This window comes from Protomyctophum bolini (assembly GCF_963924005.1).
Source record: "Protomyctophum bolini genome assembly, chromosome: 13".
NCBI lineage: Eukaryota > Metazoa > Chordata > Actinopteri > Myctophiformes > Myctophidae > Protomyctophum > Protomyctophum bolini.
In genome coordinates, this window is record NC_137874.1 from 24,753,689 (window position 1) to 24,774,323 (window position 20,635).

At 46.0% G+C, this 20,635-nt stretch overlaps 1 protein-coding gene across 1 annotated transcript in view; it reads right to left on the minus strand.

Annotated features, from left to right (window-relative positions):
• Positions 1-226: 226 nt before the first annotated feature.
• nrip1b (nuclear receptor interacting protein 1b) overlaps positions 227-20,635 on the minus strand; it is a 43,379-nt gene continuing 22,970 nt past the window's right edge. Inside the window, 3 exon segments of the mRNA XM_080780849.1 lie at positions 227-4,421; positions 4,424-4,592; positions 4,595-6,648. Coding sequence (XP_080636975.1) covers positions 2,527-4,421; positions 4,424-4,592; positions 4,595-6,172 — 3,642 coding nt within the window. The 5' untranslated portion in view covers positions 6,173-6,648 and the 3' untranslated portion in view covers positions 227-2,526.

The window sequence follows — 20,635 nt, forward strand, 5'->3', positions numbered from 1 at the left end:
CATCCTCTGACTCAACTATAATGGCCATGGTCTTTGGTTTCTCAAAGGAGCTTTTGAATCGGGTTTTATTTAGACACGATCTGAAATCTCCAAAATCACACGAACTACGAGCAATCATTAACATTAATATAAATGCCAGTTGTTGAAGAGAAGTGAAAAGTGAAGAAGAACAACAATTTAGATTTAGAAATGGAAAAGCCTTGAAAAAAAGGAAACACATTCATACTAGGTCATGCATTTTAGTACTTTATTTTTTGAGATATCAGTGCAAATGAACACCAAAAATGAAAACATAAAAAAAAGAAATAATATTTTAGGTCTTCACATGGAAAATGAAACATCTTTTTTGTTTTTTCCATTTGTTGCTACAAATGTTATTTCTCAGATGCACAATGCAGGTCTATGATTGTACGTCAATCCTCCTCTATAGCCCAGAGCTCTTTTCACCGAGCTTGTTAACCAGAAGAAAAATAAAATCACAAAAATATTCGATGCACGGTTATTTTCACACATTTTTATCAACTTGCTCAACAGTCTGTAGTTATTTAGGGACTGTTCATGTTCTAAATGAACCTCTCTCTGTGATAATAAAAAGACCTATTTTAAGACTTGACATTTCCCCCATCACCATTAGGGATACACAGGTAGTTCCCATGCGTCTGCATGCAACAGGCAGCAGTGAGGAGAGTCAGACATTATTACACAACACAGCGCAGGATAGATTATCATTTACCACATAGAGACACATGCAAAGAACAAACCAAAAGAAAAAAAAAAAAGAAAAGAAAAGATGGGCATAACATCATCTGCCTTTTATGTACACTATTACGCATTATAATATTTACATATCAGGGCATTAAAAACTAGGGTAATATCTTTTTCTTCAACAATACAAAATAGTCATCTTTCATAATGAAAGTACTATTTACACAAATATATTTAACCATTGTGAAAATGTATTAATAATAGAAGAAACATACTTCATAGGTATATGTATTAAAAAGATCACAAGACTAAATGGATAACGCAATGTGCGGAACTAAAACTGATACTGAAAAAAATACAGTACAATCAAAATAAGGAGCTAGATACCAGATATCCCTCAAGACGGCAACATGTCTGGGTGATTATTGGGGGCAGGTACACACATCCAGATGCACTGAAGAAAATGTACCTGTATAGTTTTGTCTTTATTTTCATGCAATTCTTTTGACTTTTTTTGTGTAAAGAAACTCACAAAAATAACAGGTGTCCATAAAGCACAAGAGTCAAGAAATTATATTAAAAAAAAAGAAAAAAGTTTACAAACTGTCTCAACGGATAACAATACTGACATTTTTCATTACATGCCATTAACTTATGCTTCAAAGGACAACAATGACTGAAAATCAACAGTGCAAACTCCACAAGCTACACTTTCATGTAGGAGCAGAGGTATTTATTAAAAACTCAATATCTAGGCTCGTACGGGGAGAAAATGTGGTGGTTTAGTGAGGATGCAAAGATAACAGATCCAGCAGTCTAACTGTTGCTCTAGAAACCTGTCCAAAACAATTGATGCTTGCTTACACTTTGCTAAACCGCATGCGCCACATACAGCCTTTTGACCCGTAGTAACTACTCAAAACTAGCACGGAAAATCGGATAAGACTTTACCTTGAGTTTGCACTGTCCATTGTCAGTCTAATTTGTTTCCGATCAAAGGAAAATACAATGAATTGTGACCAATCCCCAGTTGACAAATAGTCAACTCACTTGTAGTTCTACCTTACCAAGATTCTTGAGGAAATGCTACATAAAGCATTCATCACAGAAGGACCCCATCTGAAACTATTGCATTGTGAATATTATTTTCAAGGTCCTTCTTTGAATGTCTCTACCTTGCATGTTTTTGTAATAGACTGCTGTGCTTGTTTGAGAATGTCTTTATTTAGAATCTGATATAAAATTGATAGGTCTCTGTCTGTCAGGAAAAGGTTCTGATGGGGGAATAAATAAATGTTCACTGAACTGAGAGCTCAATTTTTTGGATTCATCAATAATAAATGTTGCTTGAAATGCTTGAAATGTTTTTCCTAAATGTTTTATGGCAGGCAACAAAGAGGACACAGCATACTGATATGTGTATAATTCAGACACTAATTATGGGAGTAAAACCAGACTAACTTTTAAAGTAGGTCTTTCTGATTCATAATTTGAAATACATACTGCATGGTTATAGCAATGGTCCAAGTAAAATTTGACAATTTTTCAAATTTGGTGAAATCAATTACACATTCTGCTGAGATAACACCTATTTTGTTTCATTCAATAACCACAACATTTAAAATTGAGAAAATAATGAAACCATGTTTTTGAACTTGAATTAGCATAATTCCTCCGGTTCAAAATTGTCCTTTTTTCTTTTTGCATTCTTATTATTTCTTCTCATCAAACTGCAAAACCAATTTGGCAAGTCAGTTACAAAAGAATCACTGTATAATAATTTCCCCCATTTCACTTTTTTTTTCTTTAGTTGACAAACGTCTATTCAGATGATTGGCTCAGCCTCTGGCTCTGGTGGCTGTGCTTGTCATTGTGAGAAGGTGAGTGTGGGGCGGAGCTCAGGCTGTGTTCATAAGCATGCACATCACTGATGGGCTCCTCCTTCACTCGGACCACAGGCTGACTCCCCTCCGCCTGGTCCCTCACCTCCTTCCTCAGCTGAGCGCTGCCCCTCTGCAGCATGTAGTATAATATGGGGTTTGATCGGGTCAGCCGCGGAGAGTCCGGGTCAGAGTCACAGCCGTCCTCCCCTTCCTCCTGCCCAGTCCATCGCACCGGGCTCTGTGGCTCTTGTTTGACTAGAGTTGGCGGATCCCGTTTTTGCGAAGTTGGCCACTGTGCCGCTGCTGCTGCTGCTGGATGGCGGCCCCACGGGGAGTGAAGGGTGGCTTCAACTGTCGGGGGGGTCGGCAGGGGTCTGAGATTTCCAGGAAGCCCTGAGCTGAGGGAACCGTGGGGGTGCCAGGGCATATTTTGGAGGAAGCTGGGATTGTGAACTGGTTGCCCAATAACGCTACCATTGGCCTTTCCATTGGCCTGCAGTAGAGAAGGGCTGCGTGCACCCCGAGGCTGCTGGGAAAGCTCCTTCAAGCAGTTATCAGACAACAGCAGCTGTTTGAGCACGTTGAAGCCCCGGCTCTCTCTGCTCAGAGATTCACCTGGGGGGCTCCTGGCTGGGGCCTCCTCCTTGGGACTCCTCTGCTGGCCAGGCTCGTCCCGAATAGCTGAGGTCAGGCTGTTATTCTCTCCACTGTCCAATGCCCTGGCAGTGCTTCCACTGTTCAGGCTGTCAACTTGATCGGAACAAAGGCGTCTCTTTTTGGGGCTGGGCCCCTGGTATTCCCTCTGTTCCTCCTTAATCTCCCTGGGCTGTGAGTCGGCCTGCACAGCTGCACTGGTATAGTAGGTAGCAGTCTGCTGTTTTAGGAGTTGGCTCAGAAGGCCATATTTCGCTATGACCTCGGCAGGCCGTGGCTGCTCCGCTTTGAAGTCCTGCTGGGGTTCGCACACGGGACTATACCTCTCGTAGCCACCCTGCCTCTTTCTGCCGCCCATTTCCTCAGACGGGGCCGAGGACGGCCCCATCTCTTCCACAAGTTCCGTTTTGACCTTCACGGCCACCGAGGGCCCATTGGAGCTGTCACAGGTGATGACAGAGGTGCCAGGTGTCTTTTCAAAGCAGCCACCTGCTGCCTCCACGCTCCTCCTGCCGCTCCCAGTGAGCCTGTCTTTGCGGCCGCCCGCGGCAGCAGACGGGCCCGTCCCCAGCAGGAGCTGGAGCACCGTGCGCCTCTCCAGAAGGTTCTCGATCTGGGAGGACGGGGGCGAAGGCTCCCTCCGGCTGAACGGCGTGCTGCTACCGGAGGGCCCATCAGAGAGTGGAGTGGCCACATTCCTGTGGATGGGGGCACTGAGCCTCTCTAATAGCGCCATGGGCCTACCCGCATCCACCTCATGGCTCAGCCCTTTGCCGGATGGGGCCGGTGGAGAGGGCGATGTTGTGCCACACTGGGCCAGGTTCTGTAACAGTTTACTGGCACTAAATGCAGGCTCCGAAGCCTTCTCGGCAGGGAAGGCTTTCGACTTACACAGGTCCAATGGGCTGGACTGGACGTGGGGGGATGGGTAGGAGAAGGGGGACAGTGCACTGCTGGTATCTCGACTACGTGAGCATAGGGGCTGGGCTGCGGCTCCAGGCTGGTCCATGGGGCTCTTTGTCCTGGCCTCCTCCCAGGGTGCTGCTCCTTTTGGATGGCCCTGAGACATACTGGCCATGGTTACGTCAAGTGGCAAATCTGGATTAGTGACACTTGTGTTTACCTTCTCATTATTTCTGCGCTCCAGGAGGAGCTGCATGAGAGTGACCTTAGGGTGGATTTAAGATCTGGGCTCGTTTCAATCTCTTTGCCCTTGGAGACCTTTGGCCCACAAGGCTCCGGTTTCCACTTGTTTATCATTGACTCTGTCAATTTATCCAGTGAGGAGGTGAAGGCGGTGGACGAAGAGGAGGAAAAAGTAGCAGGAGCAGAGGAGGCAGCAGCAGAGGAGAGGAGGAAAAGGCAGCGGAGTGAACAGAGGGCGGTGAGAAAGCAGTTGGGGGAGAAAACATTGTTGAGGGGGAGGAGAAGGAAGAGGCCGAAGAGGAGGAGGAGCAGAGAGTAGTGGAAGAAGAGGTTTTGGGCCTAGTGTCTTGGGTCTTGTTTCGGTTCCTCATGGAGAGGTCAATGGGAGAGCAGCTTGAATATGAGCTCTCTGCATCGCTACTGTCCTTTGCCAGGCTCCTCTCCTGGGTGGAGCATTCGCTGTCCGAAGTGACCGAAGAAGCTCGGCTGGGCGGCAGGATGCTGCAGTTGTCCTCCAGGTGCCCGTTCTTTGTCAGTTGCTTCTGGTTGTTGTGGTTGTTGAGGAGCAGCAGCAGTAGACTACTGCAGGTCTGGGGCGGGCGTGTAGGACGCGAATCAAAGCCTCGCTTTTCTCTCGGCGGCTGGCTCTGAGTGTGACTCGGGGTGTGAGGCGGCGGAGGGGTGGGAGAGCTCTGACTGTGGCTCCGCAGCAGGGAAGGGCTCCGTGGGCTGGGGAGGGTCATACGGGGGAGTGTTGTCGTGACCGTGGCTGTAGACGTTGTCCCATTCTGGGTGTTTAAGGGGCTCAGCGTGCCCGGGGCTCTGGGCAGAGATTCTTCCACACTGGGTGGCCTTTGGTCTTGGCCCTGCTGCTGGGTTGCCATGGCAGCGAGTCGTTCACTGGCAGAGCGACCCGAGAGCTGGGCTTTGAGCGCATGCTCCCGGGAGTACTGCTGCAGGTGGGCCTCGCTGGACAGCAGCAGGGCCAACTGACTACAGGCCACACTGGGCTTAGGGGAGGGCGCCGGGCTGGAGCGGATCTTCACCATATTGGCCACTGCCTTCAGGCGGTCTGCACAGGACACAGAGTCAGTGGCAGCGGGAGCAGAGGGAGGCGTGGCGCTATGTGTGGAGCGCGGAGATTCTGGGGGTCTGTCCTGACACTGACCCCGGCGGCTGTAAGGCGTGTTGCTGTGGTTCTGCAGTTTGTTTTTCCTCATTAGACCCTTCAGACGGCTGGATGCCGTCCCATACACGGGAAGTGGCTCTTTGTCCGCAGGCGGAGTCTTAGATGGAGGAGAGCGCTCGCTGGGAGGCTTGTTGGGCTGCTGTGACAGAGCCACACTTTGCAGCCTTGAGCTGAAGGACTGAAGCAGAGAGGCCAATAGGGTGCTCTCCCCACCGTGAGGAGACGCCTCCAGGGCTCCGTTCTGCATGCTCCCCCCTTGACCGTTTAGCTCCGCTGCGGGCGAGCTTAGTCTTTGGCTCCCCGGCTCACTCCAGGTGCCCAGGCGTAGAAGGCGGGCCTTCTTCAGGTGCTGCGAGGCACCTAGCGAGGGCCCGTTGGCGCTGCCAGCCTTGGGGGCAGCAGGGCCATGGTTTGGCAGCTGGAAAGGGTGGCCGCCCTTGTCGGCCTGCTCCTGATTGCTGTGGGCAGCCTCAGATCTCCTGCTTGCCGTGGCCCCGGGCCCGGCCACCACTGGATGCATCAGTAAACCTTCCAGATAAGTTAGAACAGCTGAATCCTTGTGTGTCTCAGGGCCAGGCTCCTCCCCATGAGTCATGTTCAATACTAGGATCCCCTCGTATGGTTCAGCGCTGCTACTGGGAAACAAATGTCCTCAAGGTCATTTGATTGACAGTGGCACGAATTTCCAAACCACCAAGATGAGGGTGGGGGGGGGGGGACGACACTCAGCAAAACAGTGCAACGGTGGACATGGATAGAGCCATTCCGGGACGGGTGGCGACCCTCCCTGGCATTCTGGTGTGCTTACAGGCTGGCTCCCGGCTGAGTGAGTAGGAAGCAGGGAGTCAGCAGAAGTTCACCACAGAGATGTTGACGCATTCCGTGGTGGTCTGGAATGGTCTGGAATGTCTGTCTCCAGGCCCCAGAGGTGACTCTCTTGGTGGATTCTATCTGCTTTCCTGCCCTCACACGGGGGACCCGTCTGTCTCCAGGCCCCAGAGGTGTCTGTCTCCAGGCCCCAGAGGTGCTCTCGGTGGCTTCTATCTGCTTTCCTGCCCTCACACGGGGGACCTATGTGGAGATGAGAGAGAAAGAGAGGGAGAAATTTAGAAGCAGGGATTTGCAAGACACTACATCACATTCATCTCAACACCTTGTCTGCCGCCTCCGTTACTTAGCAACATTTCAGAGTGAATGCACATCGCTCTCCGTCTCCCTCCCTGCTCTCCCTCGCATCTGCCCCAAGACTACAAATGCAGATTAGGCTTGATTGGAACCAAATTGAAGATGCAAGCCCACTGCCTTCGAAACATTCAGGTCTTGAGCTGTAAGCCCCCTCAGTGGGATGTGTATACGTGTCTTTCAAAAGTGAAGGGTCTGTGAGTGCTGTGAATAATTTTTTATACCGCCTGTCATTTCAGTGGATTATCCCCCCCCCCCACCCACTCCTTACGCATTTAAGCAGCATCTCACCATGACACAACTATGGCTCTGCACACAGCAGCTTCTACCTACCAACTTACATGCTAGCATACAACTATTGTGTCTGAACTCACACACAAACATGCATACACACACTTCAGAGAGTAGTCCAAGTGAAAGAGAGTTGTGGTCGCGGTATCTTTCCAGGATACTAGTGTTATCAACACCTGCCCGGTTAAATCCCTCACCACCAGTCCTCTGTGATCTGAGCCTGCATGGCTTTGAAATTCGAAGACGGTCACAAAACATGAACTGAATCGACTCGCGATATGGAGTCTCGTCTCCAGCCGCAGTACAAAGGAAACCCCAGATCACAGCATGGATCAAGCTAACAGACAGGCAGTCTTGGCCAGACGATCAAAAGCAAAAGTGAGTGTGTGTGTGTGTGTGTGTGGTGTGTGTGTGTGTGTGTGTGTGTGTGTGTGTGTGTCTGTGTGCGTGCGTGCATGTGTTGGGTGGGGGGATAAGAATCAGGTGCACCTGTCACACCATGCCACTGTCAGGAGGGCAGAGCCACTGACACTGGGGTGAGTGCTGTGCCAGTAGCCATGACAGTGTCACTGACGGTGCCCTGGGAGACCTCTGCTCTGAACCCTGTCAGCGTGGTCTCCGTGGATACAGGACACCTCCGACAGTCCCGGCTGTATCCCATAAAGGTTAATTAATACAGAGTTTCCACTTCGCCTCAGCTGCTGCCCATGTCCTTCCCTGACGCTGTCCTCACCTCTGGTGTCCGCTGAGTGGACTAACATAGCAGGTCACACCACAGGACAGCAGTCCTTGATTATGACAAAAGGCCATGATGGCCATGCCTCCTCTAGCCTAAATATTTCACAAGGTGAGGCAACAAAATCAAACACAACAAGGGAAGCAGGCCCATAATAATCCATCTGAAATCCATCCTCTAACCTGTGGACTTTGCCCACAGGTTGGCACAGCTAAAAGGGCAATGAGGTGGCACTGGCACTATTAATGCCACCTTGAAAATGAGCATGGATTATAGACTGGATTAGATTTGATCAGCGTCCAATAACAGACAAGAAAAGAACACGGTTGGCCATTTCAAACTGCAGCTCAACAGGTTGTTTGAGACCCTTCATTTCTATACGTTTTGAATGTGTTTGGTCAACATAAATGAATAATTACTTCATTTAGATTGGCCCATCAGCATCAATTACAGTTCAAGGCCAGGCATAAGCTGTTGACCTAAATCTGACAACAAAAGCCAACCTGGTCACACTGGGCCATCTGACGTCTGCTGTCCTGCTAATCTTAGATGGCAGGATTAGAGCTATTTTCCCGCCAGTGAGCTTAACACAATTAAAATGGAATGTTTATCAGCATAGACACACGTGTCTCTCTCTCACACACACACACACACACACACACACACACACACACACACACACACACACACACACACACACACACACACACACACACACACACACACACACACACACACACACACACACACACGTTTACTACGGTACTTAGGCTACTTCAGACACAAATTAAAAACACCTTGATTTGATGAATCAAAGAAATGTAATTCCAATGAGGAAGAGACAGACATGGTTTCAGCATTTGAAATCCTGTTAATCTCTTTACTACTGGCAATGAACTTTCGGAATTAAAACTAACCTTGTTTCCCTGACAAAACTTCAAAACAAAGACCACAGAACAGCCCGGCCTGCACGTGGCCAGCACAACACTCCATAATAATGCAGCCTATACAAAACAAAGCTACCATATCCACTATATCGCATAAAGTATGAGTCAGCCTTTACAAAGGCAGTGGAGACCTTCAAGCTCTTGAAAGACACGTCTAATGACAGAGCTGATGTCAAAAAAGCCCTGCAATAGCAAGGGCAAGAGAAATATGCTCTCCATACCGAAAGTGCTCTGTGAACAAACAAATGACCTTAATATAGGAGCTGTCCTCTATAGAGCCCCTAAAGCATACAGCCCCTCCTTTCCCCTTTCAGGACGTGTGATGTGTGTATTACTATTACATTATCTCCCCTGGTGTATACATTGAAAATGACCTTACACATCTGTTAACATGTCATCTCATTGGTGGTGGCACCCCAAAAGCCTGACCCCTCCCTCCTCCACCACGGGACACCGGAGCGCCAATGAGCTGCTCTACGGTTACCGTGGTGATTATCCATTATCTTTGACAATGTCAGCCAATGACAGAGCAGGCACATTCTAAAGTGATTTTTACTACAGCGGGCCACATGCGAGAGGGAGGGCAAGTGATGGGGGTGAGAGATCCCTGATCCCCGGCTGTTCTTTTCTCTATCCATTTCTCTGCGTCTCTCGCGTTAGGAGACACCTGGAAGAAGAAGGTCACCATGCTCGCAACCATTTCCTGTGTGGCATTACCAACAAAAAAAATGGCACAATGCATATGTCACGGATTAGATCTCAGAAGTCTGACCTTCATTTCCCATTGGCTTCTAGATTAACCCGCAACCCCACCGCAACCGGCACACACATGCGCGCAGAACCCCGCAACCCCACCCCAGCCCCCTTTTTAAAATGAGAGTTCCTAAATGACCTTCATTGTCAGGAATGGTAATCCATTTAAGCCATTTAAAATGTATGAGACCAAACAAAAGAATTAAAAAGGCGAAGAAGAGCCACAGGAGCCGCAGTTAAAGTCAAGGTCATCCATGCCGCCAAGGCTTTTCACTTGATGCAACAGCTGGTGTCCATGCGAAGCTCTGGGCGTTAATAAAAAGTGACAATGCTGCCCGAGTGGTGTGTATTACTAATGTCTGACACCAGCCTGGCAGATGTGTTCTCCCTGCATTAAAGGGGGAGTCAAGGTTAAAGGAATTTAAAAAGGAGAGGCGATGCCTAAACACTATTATATCATGTAATCTGCAGCCCAGCCCTGCTGCACATACTCAACAGGGTAGCTCACTTACACATGCAGCGTGACCGCTATTTGTAAATTCGATATGGTCCTGACATGATTAAATAAGACCAAACATAAGCTACCTGACCAAATGCAGTTGTTCAAAAGCACTCTGTTGTGCATGTTTGTGCACAACAGGAAAGTCAAACTACAAAGCCCCCTCCTCCTTCACCTTGAGAGAGGTAAACAAGAGAACAACATGCTACCAAACAGCAGGGCATGGAACAATAATTTATTTTAATGGACAAGTCAATCAGGGCAAAATAATTCTGAAATATACAGTAGATGCACACAGAGAAAGTGAGAGAGAGAGAGAGAGAGAGAGAGAGAGAGAGAGCGAGAGCGAGAGCGAGAGAGAGAGAGAGAGAGAGAGATAGAATGGGAACTAGGGCACTCTGACCCACTTCTAAGGATACATTGACCAAACAAGTCATGCATAGTCCATACACGCCCACATGTGCACACACAAACCGTGGACCTACCCGACATAAATGACATGCGATACATTAAGTCTGAAAAGTCACACCTCTTGTATTAAGTAGCCCAAAACATCCTGGGAGGGGGAGGGGGATTCTTCACTCAACACGTGAACGTAAGGAAACATCACATGATGACAGAGTGCTAACATTTCAGTATCAGGCAAAACATGACCAGATTCCCGCAGCTCGCTGGCATGATGCCTGACATATACTTGGTTGCGCTTCGGGTTATGCATAGGAAATAACAGACCTACAAGCTCACAATCACAAGCATTGCGACACGCTGTGAGCTTGCAGATCTGCTATTTTCAGAGTGCAACACTGGCAACTACGTATAAATCAGGCTTGAGCCTTGGACAAAAATGGTGGTGAGAGGAATTTAGGCTAACTTATGTAGTCATCGGTACAAAGAGTTCCCGGGGTTGAGTGAGAAAATGAGGGTGTTAGAGAGAAGAGAGAGGGAATTCATACACATAGATGATGAGTCATCTAAACGATTCAGAGCCCAGCTGACAGGCGGGGGGAGTCAAAAACCTAAGTGACCCTGGATGATATTGCCATTGCTAGTCCTTACAGCCTGACAGCCAAGCACCTGGGCAAGGCTGTCTTTCCCTTACCTTGCCCAGGGTGGCACAGACATGCGCACAAAAAATGTTTGTGTCCATGGTAAATATTTGTGTGCCATTTGGAAGACCCACCCAAGGGCTATTTCCTGAGTGGCCTGGAATTAGTACATTGATTAAAACACACACATTCCTTCTTAATGAGCCGTGGCCACTATCAATCCATACACGATTTGTTTCTATTGGGCTCTGAGGTAATCTTGCACTTATATCGTCTATGCAAAATGCTACCCATTTCCCCCCACAGAAGCACACATTTTCCATTTGTAAACACGGCAGCACAGCAGATTGCCCCATGGCCAGCATGCCAAAAGCACTGGGCCTTTGAAGCAGGTTGTGGTGGCAGTGTTTGAGGGAAATGGCCCATTGTGCTATTGAGATCAAATGTCCCAGTGTCAGGCTGCCCTAAACACTGGATGGGCTCAGCTAAAAACCTTGGCCTTTAATGAATCATTTCCATAATATCCCTGGCATCAATTCTATGCGGCCATCGCCATGAGTCAGCAAGGTCTGTCTTTATCGGGTTAAAAATGAATTTACCTGATTGTGACTGTGAGCAATAGGCGGTTTGGCGCAGGAAGGCCTGTGACCTGATGTGTGCAGTCATTTTGCCTTTCATAATGCTCCCATCGACCTAATTTTCATGTTTGTTTTAAATCATCATAAACCTCTCTCAGAGAGGCTGAGAATGGCATTGCTAGGAACAATACATGGTGACGAGTCATTTCATTACATTCATCCAAAGACATTTCTTCACTGTTTTCTTCTCTAGCATAAGTAAGCATACTACAATTAAATTATTCTTTTTAATCAATTAGGCACGCTACCAAAGTCTAAAATGATTAAGCGTTAACCTTTTGGAAAAAAGCCAATCAAGCTGACAGGCCACGAGTATTATGCCAATGAACAGGACATTTCAATGAAATTATTCATATATTTAGCAAAGACAATACATATTCATAGTACCAACTCTTCTGCGATGTAAATGCAAATCTGCTGTCCATAAATAAACTATATAGCCCACATTCACCTGGCTCTGATCCCCAACCTCTATTTCGGTTATTCTCAGAATTTGAATCGACAGAAATGGAATTGATTACCTTTGATGAGTATGAACTGTTTGGAAATGTTCAGACTAAATATAGATCATAGAATCATACAAATACAGCTAATAAGGCCTCATTCACATGATGCCACACCATAATGCTTTTACAATGGGAGTCACGTGGTTTGACCAAACATTTGTGTTTGATTGCTGATTGCTGGTGGTGTTCTGCCCTCCCCCATCAAACAAAAATGTTTGGTCAAACCATGTGACTCCCATTGGGAAAAGCATTGTGGTGGGCTGATGGCTAAAAAAACAGAAAAACCACCAAATCGGTGTTTGATACGTGTGAATGAGGCCTCACACAAACTATTTTTTTTGGTAAAAGCTGATTGCAACCGTCATGGAATATAATCCCACAGAATGGATCAGATGGCTAATAGAAACTAGCCTTACCTCATACACGCATTGCATAGTAAGACAACACTGATAGATAATTACTCATTTGTATATTTGCTTGAACATTTATAATCTGGGTTAATAGGATTAAATTACAATTTATAATGTAGGCATTCACATTTGTAGACGTGACAACGGAAGAGCTCAGACTATTATGATTTTCTTTTTTTTGGGCCATTCAAATTGTGAGATAGCCATAAACATACAATTTATCATGGGCCTGTGATAATACAACTACTGTAGACTTATTTTCATTGTGCTGCATGTGTCAATAATATGTGCTGTTAAAATATATATATTTTTTATCGACATGCAATGTGTACAAGCGGTGTGCGCATAAGAGTCCATTAACTGAGCTATAACATGACACAAGTTGCAATCCATTGTGTCCTGTCAATTTAGGAGAGTGTCAGTGCCCCAGGCTTCAGAAATGTCATGGGGAAACAGTAAGATAGATATCAAATGTAAATTACAGTATTACCGTAGATAGATTTATGTTGTTTGCTTGTCCACATATGGCAAACATTCTGTTACTTAAACAGAATGTTATTTAGACAGATGCTATGGTTTGTTGAATGTCATCACTGCTATTCCAGTTACTTTGTAGCACTTTTCTTAGCTCAACCGCTTAATTACCCTGTTGTTGACTGACTTAGGTTCATGCTTAGTTGACATTGTTGTGTCTTCTAAATGCCAACATTGTAATTCTAAATTGTATATAGAATCAGTATAAAGAAAAGCTTTACATAATCATTCTCTATTACGAACTGCATGGCTAAGACATGCCATATATGATTTATTGGTGTAAGCCAAGATCACCGTGATCTCAACTTCAATCACAGGTAAACCTGTATCACATGGAGGCTAGATTCTACAACAAAATCCACTCATTCCCACTGTCCTCTCTACCAGTCTACCTCACCTGTAATCTGCATCCTCAGTTCCTCACAAGCCGTTTTTGGCTAATACATCTACAGGGCCCATAGTACAGACTGTACAGACTTGCTACAGCAGGGTCATTATTACACTAAAGGTGAAGGGAAGATGTGTGGAGGCTACGGTTTGTTGTCCACAACTGCCCTTGTCGGGAACTCATTAAAGACCTGGGCAATTTGTCAACACATTGTTGTGAATCAACACTGAACTGACAGTTGGGGGGTTAAGAGATCCCTCTGTACAGCTCTAAATGAATCATATTACTTTAACAGGCAGCCTGTTTGGGATCAAGTAAAGCATCCTCCCGACCCTAACCTGTTGAGTTATATCAGAATGTAAGCCCCTGCCTTGTCTATTTGGCTTCACAGTCTACACAGTAGAGCTCGTGCTTTGAGGGGGTTGTTCACCAGGCAGGCATATTTATTTCATAGTCTGTATTGCAGTGGAGTAACAACTTAACACTACAACATTGTGGTTAGCACACCTAGCTCATGCAGTTTTAGTGCAGCTTTTAGTGCAGCTACTGTTATGTAGTTGTTCACTCTTCAGTGGATGAAAATATGCCTTCAATGGATTACATATGGATTCATGGTTGAAGCCAGACCAAGGGCAAGAGTTGAATACAAACTTCCTGTCCGTAAAAAGGGAACATATTTAGGACACAGATGAATGATTATAGTTGAACTGAGACATCACTGATGTTATTTAAACTGTACAGCAGAGATGTTTAGGATATTTCCGATAGCTTCTGAAAGAAAAAATCATGAAGATAAAAAATCTTGAACCTAGCTTAGCTGTTATGGGCAGATACAGTGTAATGGGTTTTTTGTGGGAAATAAACCACAAAACAAAGCAACCTCTAATGTATTGTTTGCAGACACAGGGATATTGATTTGTGTCTGGTCTTGTAAGTTTTCATTATCAAATCCTCCTTTTATTAGATACAAGGCTATTTGCTGTTAGTTAGATATAATTCATACAGAAAACCGCTCTCTTATGAAAACAATATCATAATGGAAGCTGTCTCGTTTTGCATTCACTTTACATTAAATACCTGTTTGTCTGTTGAACAAAGTTATACACCTACAGAAACATGGCTTTAACATTTCTTCTAAATTGGCCTGCGGTTGCTTCCATTTGAACTAATTGTACTATGGTTTGTCTCATCACTGCTGAAGTCACAACCGTTGGGCCGTACCTTGTGGGAAATGAATCTGTCTCACCCTCAGTCAGTCATTGACCATTAAATGAGATGGAGGGAGACGAGGCCAGGAGCGAACTACAACCAGCAGCCCTATTATATTTTCAGTAATGAAGGAGAATGAGGGGGGAAGTGTCCAGCAGTAAACAGAGCTAACACAGCTAACAGGAATTAAGAAAGAAAAAACTAAACTAAACTCTCGGCTAAGCCAAACATGAATTCTGCCGTGTTCGTGAGGCGAACGCTGAGACACATCATGCGCCCGTACCTTGTCATCCTTAGCTGTGGAGGCTGATACAGGTAAAGTGCAGTAATCAATTTGCTCTACCGGCAGTAGGGTTCCTTTAGAATACTAATCAGGCCTCCACAACCCCACACCCACCCACCTGCTCCCTTTCTCCTTCCTTGTTCACCTTTCTCATGACTTGACACCCAGCCCCCCTGCGCACCCCCACCCCGTGCCCCAGACCTGACCAAACGCTAAAGGAGGGCGGGCTGTCTTCTGCACAGATAACTGCTGCCACTAATCAAGCCTACGTGCACCGGGGCGTGGGATTAAAAGAGCTTGCACAGCTTGACTCAGGCACTGAATAGCGTACGTGCACACACACACCCCACACACACACACACACACACACACACACACACACAACACAACACACACACACACACACACACACACACACACACGAGGTCAAAATAAAAAGCCTACAGCAACCCAGCAGTGTCTCGCCCCAGAAAGACATACACACAAGCCACAGATGAGCAAATTCACAACAAGGTCACATAAAAGCTGATGTGAGAAAGAACATTCTTTGGCTATAAAAGAACACACACACGCCCGCGCGAGGAGATTAGATCTAAATGTATTTCTGCAGTCAAAATGAGGCACACATCTCCGTCTCTCAGAACACATGTCACGCACAGAGCACGCTGTGCTTTGTGCATCCAAAGGGAAAAGAGGAACAAACTCAACTGTGAGCTGACAGGACCTTAATTCCTGTTCGTTTTTCATTTGGAGTGATGGCTTACAAGGGAGGGTGTCTAACACCATATCAAACATACCCAAGTTGCCTGGAGGCTGTAACAGATCGTCCTCAGTGTTGCACACACACACACACACACACACACACACACACACACACACACACACGCACACACACACACACACACACACACACACACACACACACACACACACACACACACACACACACACACACACACACACACACACAGCCATGGGGCAGAGATAGGAGTGTGGGGGAGAGAGAGAGAGAGAGCCGAACGCCACCCTATGCATCAGCAGGGATATTTCATTATGTACATAACGAGTGCCATTAATCGCTCTTAACAAGAGGACACAACCTCACCTTGGCAGTCTCACACACGCACAGCGGGGGGGTGGGTGGGGTTAGGAGGAGAGAGGAGGGGCATAAAAATGTCTATATGGGCATTGAAATTAAAATTCACCACACTCAAGTATCTCTGGCACCTCCCTCTGACCGACCACATCCCTGCCCCTGAGCGGCATGCTGCTCTGTGCCGCGCCCGCCCCGTACACCCATAGACACACAGACACACACACACACACACAAGAGAAGAAAAAAGAAAAAGCCCCAAAAGGAGCAGAGGAAAGTGAGGAAATAAATATATAAATTAAAAGTCGAAAAATGCCGCAGTGGCGACACCATCGGGGGCCTATGCCCTTGACATGCTGACACGGGGGGCCACTGTCACGTGACACTCTTGTCATCCGCCCGCCCGCCTGGCCACCTGGCAGATTCGCCCTAACCCCACCACCCCCCACCCCTCCATCTCACGCCCACCTTCGCATGACCTCATCCTCCGGTGACCTGATGCTGCTTGGCCCGCCAGCGCCCAGCCCCCCCTCCTCCTCCACCTAACTCCACTCAACCCCGCTCACCCCCCTCCACCTCTCTGCAGTCCTAAAGCCCCCCCCCCTCCCTCTTCTACTGCTCTGTCTCCCTCCCCTCCCTTCCCTCCCCCCGCGGCTGTGCAGCAAGGTCAGGCGGGTCAGTGTGTCCTCATCTGTAATCCGCTGCCATTCGTCAGCAGCCCCAGCTCAGGCTGGAGGAGAGAGAGAGAGCGGAGAGAGAGGAGAGGCAGGCGCTCCGACGAGGGGAGAATGCCCAATTAGGCAGCTGTCACACACACACACACACACACACACACACACACACAGAGTAGGGGAGAGAGAGAGAGAGAGAGAGAGAGAGAGAGAGAGAGAGTGATAAGAGAGTGAGTGAGTGAAAGAGAGAGAGAGAGAGAGCGAGAGAGAGAGACACAGAGAGAGAGAGAGACACAGAGAGAGCAAGAGGAAGGCTGCAGAATCAAGCCTACTGTCCACAGACGAGGGGGGGGGGGGGGGGGGGGGGGGGGCGGTGGCATACATGAACCCTTTCAGCTGTGTGTGTGTCTGTGTATTGTTTGGGAGTGCACGGAGGGGGCAACTACAGTTTAGCCATGTATGACTGCTATTTCAGGCACGCTAGTATGTCACCAAGAGATCTGGGGAGTAAGGAATTTAGTAGCTACTTAGTAAATGAAAGCACAGTTTTATTACAGCACACCTTGGTTGGGACAAGTCGCCTGAGTGCTCTGTTGATAACTACAGTAAAATCCTCAAATGTATCCATTTGTAACTCAGAGTGTACAAATGCAGTCAAATGGATCTGTTACATTTGTGTACTGTCGACGTGTTAACCATCCTAACCTAGACTTATTAAACTGGACCTGAGTTGGCTCTGTACTTGCACCACTTCTGAAGTCCAGTCCACATTAAGCACCATAACTATAAATACATTGTTTTCAAAATCATTATAACTCAAATGGATGGCAGAGAGTCCACACACCACAACGATAAGGTCAACAGTGATGAATTAGATATACTGTACACTACAGTAGTTATCGTTATAGTGCTAGGTATGGACGGCCCTTTAGAGAGTAAAAATGGACCAGACTGAATATACCAACAAGACTGAAACTCATTGGTGCCCCAGACTACAGCACATATCAAGTGGGTGACAAATATCCCATAATTGGATCATTCATCATTTCCAAACACATCTGCTTTGAGTAATGGGAAAACTAATCAGCAGAAATGATACAGAGAAGACTCCACGCCAGCCTGGGGAAGATTTATGCTGGAGTGAATCAGGACTCACGCCTGGGCTTATTGATTGTTTAGTCTAAATGGTTTTTCATTTAATCACGCCAAAGAGTCAAAATGGTGCTGTGCCAGTTAGGAGAGTGGAACAGGTGTGATGGAATGACCCCGGGGTGGAGTCTCTGTCCACTTCATGTGAAAACAAAGTTTTTCCTTTTTCTTGCCTTGAGCATCAAAGTTTGGTGGAGCTTCAAATCCAGCTTTGAGTGGTTATAGTGTTCACACGGATTGCGTCACAAGAGTGAGGGACACTTATCCGGTAAAGCCTGTCTGAGTAGAAAGTACAGTTCATAGAGGGACTTAAAATAGATACCAGCCATGTCATACCGGCCGTGATACACGTAGCCTCTGTCCAGAGGAGAACTTCGCATTCAGCATTTTTGTTTCAAGCCTGGGGTCTGTGGGATTTTTTTTTTTACTTTTTTTTTTTTACGTTCTGTTTATTACATTTTAGTTTTAGTTCTATATAATAAACAAAGAAACAGGCTGAGAAGAATAAACAAGAGTGACAAAAAATAAAAAACCAAAAAAAAGAAAACAACAACAACACACACGCAATAAGAAAAAACCTCCAATACAATCAATATACAAATCAGCTCATGGTCACAAACATCATCCAGGCAATACAGGCAGGCTAGTCAGGTAACAGCTAATCAGGTTCAGTCGAGGGTACGAGTGTAAGGCGGTCAACATGCGATAGAAACTTTAGGCTGCCATACTTTACTAATTTGTTGATGGAACCACGCAGTGTATATTAATTTCTTTCCAATTTTAAAAAGTATAGTACATCAGGGATCCAACGTGAATGTGAGGGACTTTTTTTCCCAGTGGATCAGAATAAGACGTCTTGCCAGAAGAGTCACAAAAGGTCTGATTGATATTTAGGCAGGGGGATGGTTTCAGGTAGAACTGGGCTTTTTAACTTAAGGTAGATTAACTCCCACATGTTAATGGTGCATTTATATAGCACCTTTATCCAAAGCGCTTTACATAGATTGTGCATTACATCCATCCATTCACAGTACACACCGAGCAGAGGAAACCATGCAATGCACCAACATATCAGGAGCAGTTAGGGGTTCAGCTTCTTGCTCAAGGACACTTCGACACTAACTCTGGGGGAGCCCGGGTTCGAACTGGGAACCTCACAGTTTTCCCATCCTGTTGTTCTGCCAGCTACTCTACCCCTGAGCCACTGCCGCTACACATGTTATGTCATTGAGAAGAAAAGTAACAAAATTAACCACTTTCAAGCTTCAAAAATAGAAGATCTACATGCTCACAATCTTGTGGAACAGAGTGGCATTCCGACGCACCGCCATTCCGACTATGTGGCTTCCGTGTGAGTCTTGTGAGCTTGTACATTTATATTGGTACTGGTTGTCAACGAACGGTCCGGGGACCCCAAGAGGGTCTCCCCGGCTAAATGAATGAACAAAAAATTCTTCCACAGGTGCCTTTGTTCTCAAGCTAGAATGATAGTCATAAGGAATAGCAAATGTTGCTGGCAGTGCAGAACTGTCCAGTTAATGTCCACTGGTATAATTAGAACAGGATGAAGTCTTAACTTGTAAATTGCACTGCCAATAGACGTACTGTGCAGCAATTTGAGTGCCAATTTATTATTTACTTTATTAATTATTTTCTGTGTTCTACAGCCAGCCTCTAAAATAACATCTGCATTTTGTAATAATGTGTAAACCAATTTAGGCCTATCATTTATTTTACGAGTGCGCTGGACAACCTGGGTGTCCTTGACTCCTTGTTCTTTTATCTGTGATTTTAACGGAAATCAATTTTAGGAAGCCTATGCTTTTGGTCGCCTACACCCCCTTTTAGGACATTAAAAAAACATGTTAAAATCATACTGTGCAACATTCATTTTAGTATTATAGTATATTTTGGCAACACCTCGTAGCCACTGGCCAGGTTGTCATTACTTTTTTATTTTGGAATGTCGGAAGCAGACAAATAAAGATAGTGTTTTAATAACGTTTAGACAAGTCACTATGGAATGGATATTGTGAAAATTATGCCAGTGAAAGATTATCTCAAAAATAACTTTCCTCAGTTTTCCGAGAAACTGACACCCATTGTTATTATTGTTGTTTGTTCATCAGTGAAGAATGATGCTAATGTTAGCTTGCCAGTTGGGGGCAGATTACATCTCAGTAGTCTAATGTTCGTTTCAACAGGGTTGCTTTATTAGATAACGGTCTTACAATATAACAGATTTGTGCATGTATCTATGGGTTTGAGGCTGGTGCTCTTTTAAACCAGTAAACCTGAGTTATACTTACTTGAATGCAGGAGTCGTGCACCCAAAATAGCCGAACTATAAGCTCACAATGTGTTGCACTGCTACATGTGGTGAGCTTGTAGATTGGCTATTTTCAGTGTGTGACACGTCACACTGGTGCATAACTAAGAATAAATCAGGCCTAACATTTCACTAGCCCACTCTCGACTGACACACAGGCAGTGCAGGCAGACTGGCACTGCAAATGCAATGCAATAAAAATAAAAATATTTCCAGCCAATCTGTACACTCCAGCATGGTTCTAAAGCACGCCTTTGTTATTGTAATACAGGAAGAACACGTTGTGTGCAAATGACTTAACCCCTTTCAGTGCTGTTTCAGACTCTTTCAAATAGCTAATCTGTATAAACACACTAGTTCAATAGGCCTATGTATGTAACCTCTGTGTTTTCAG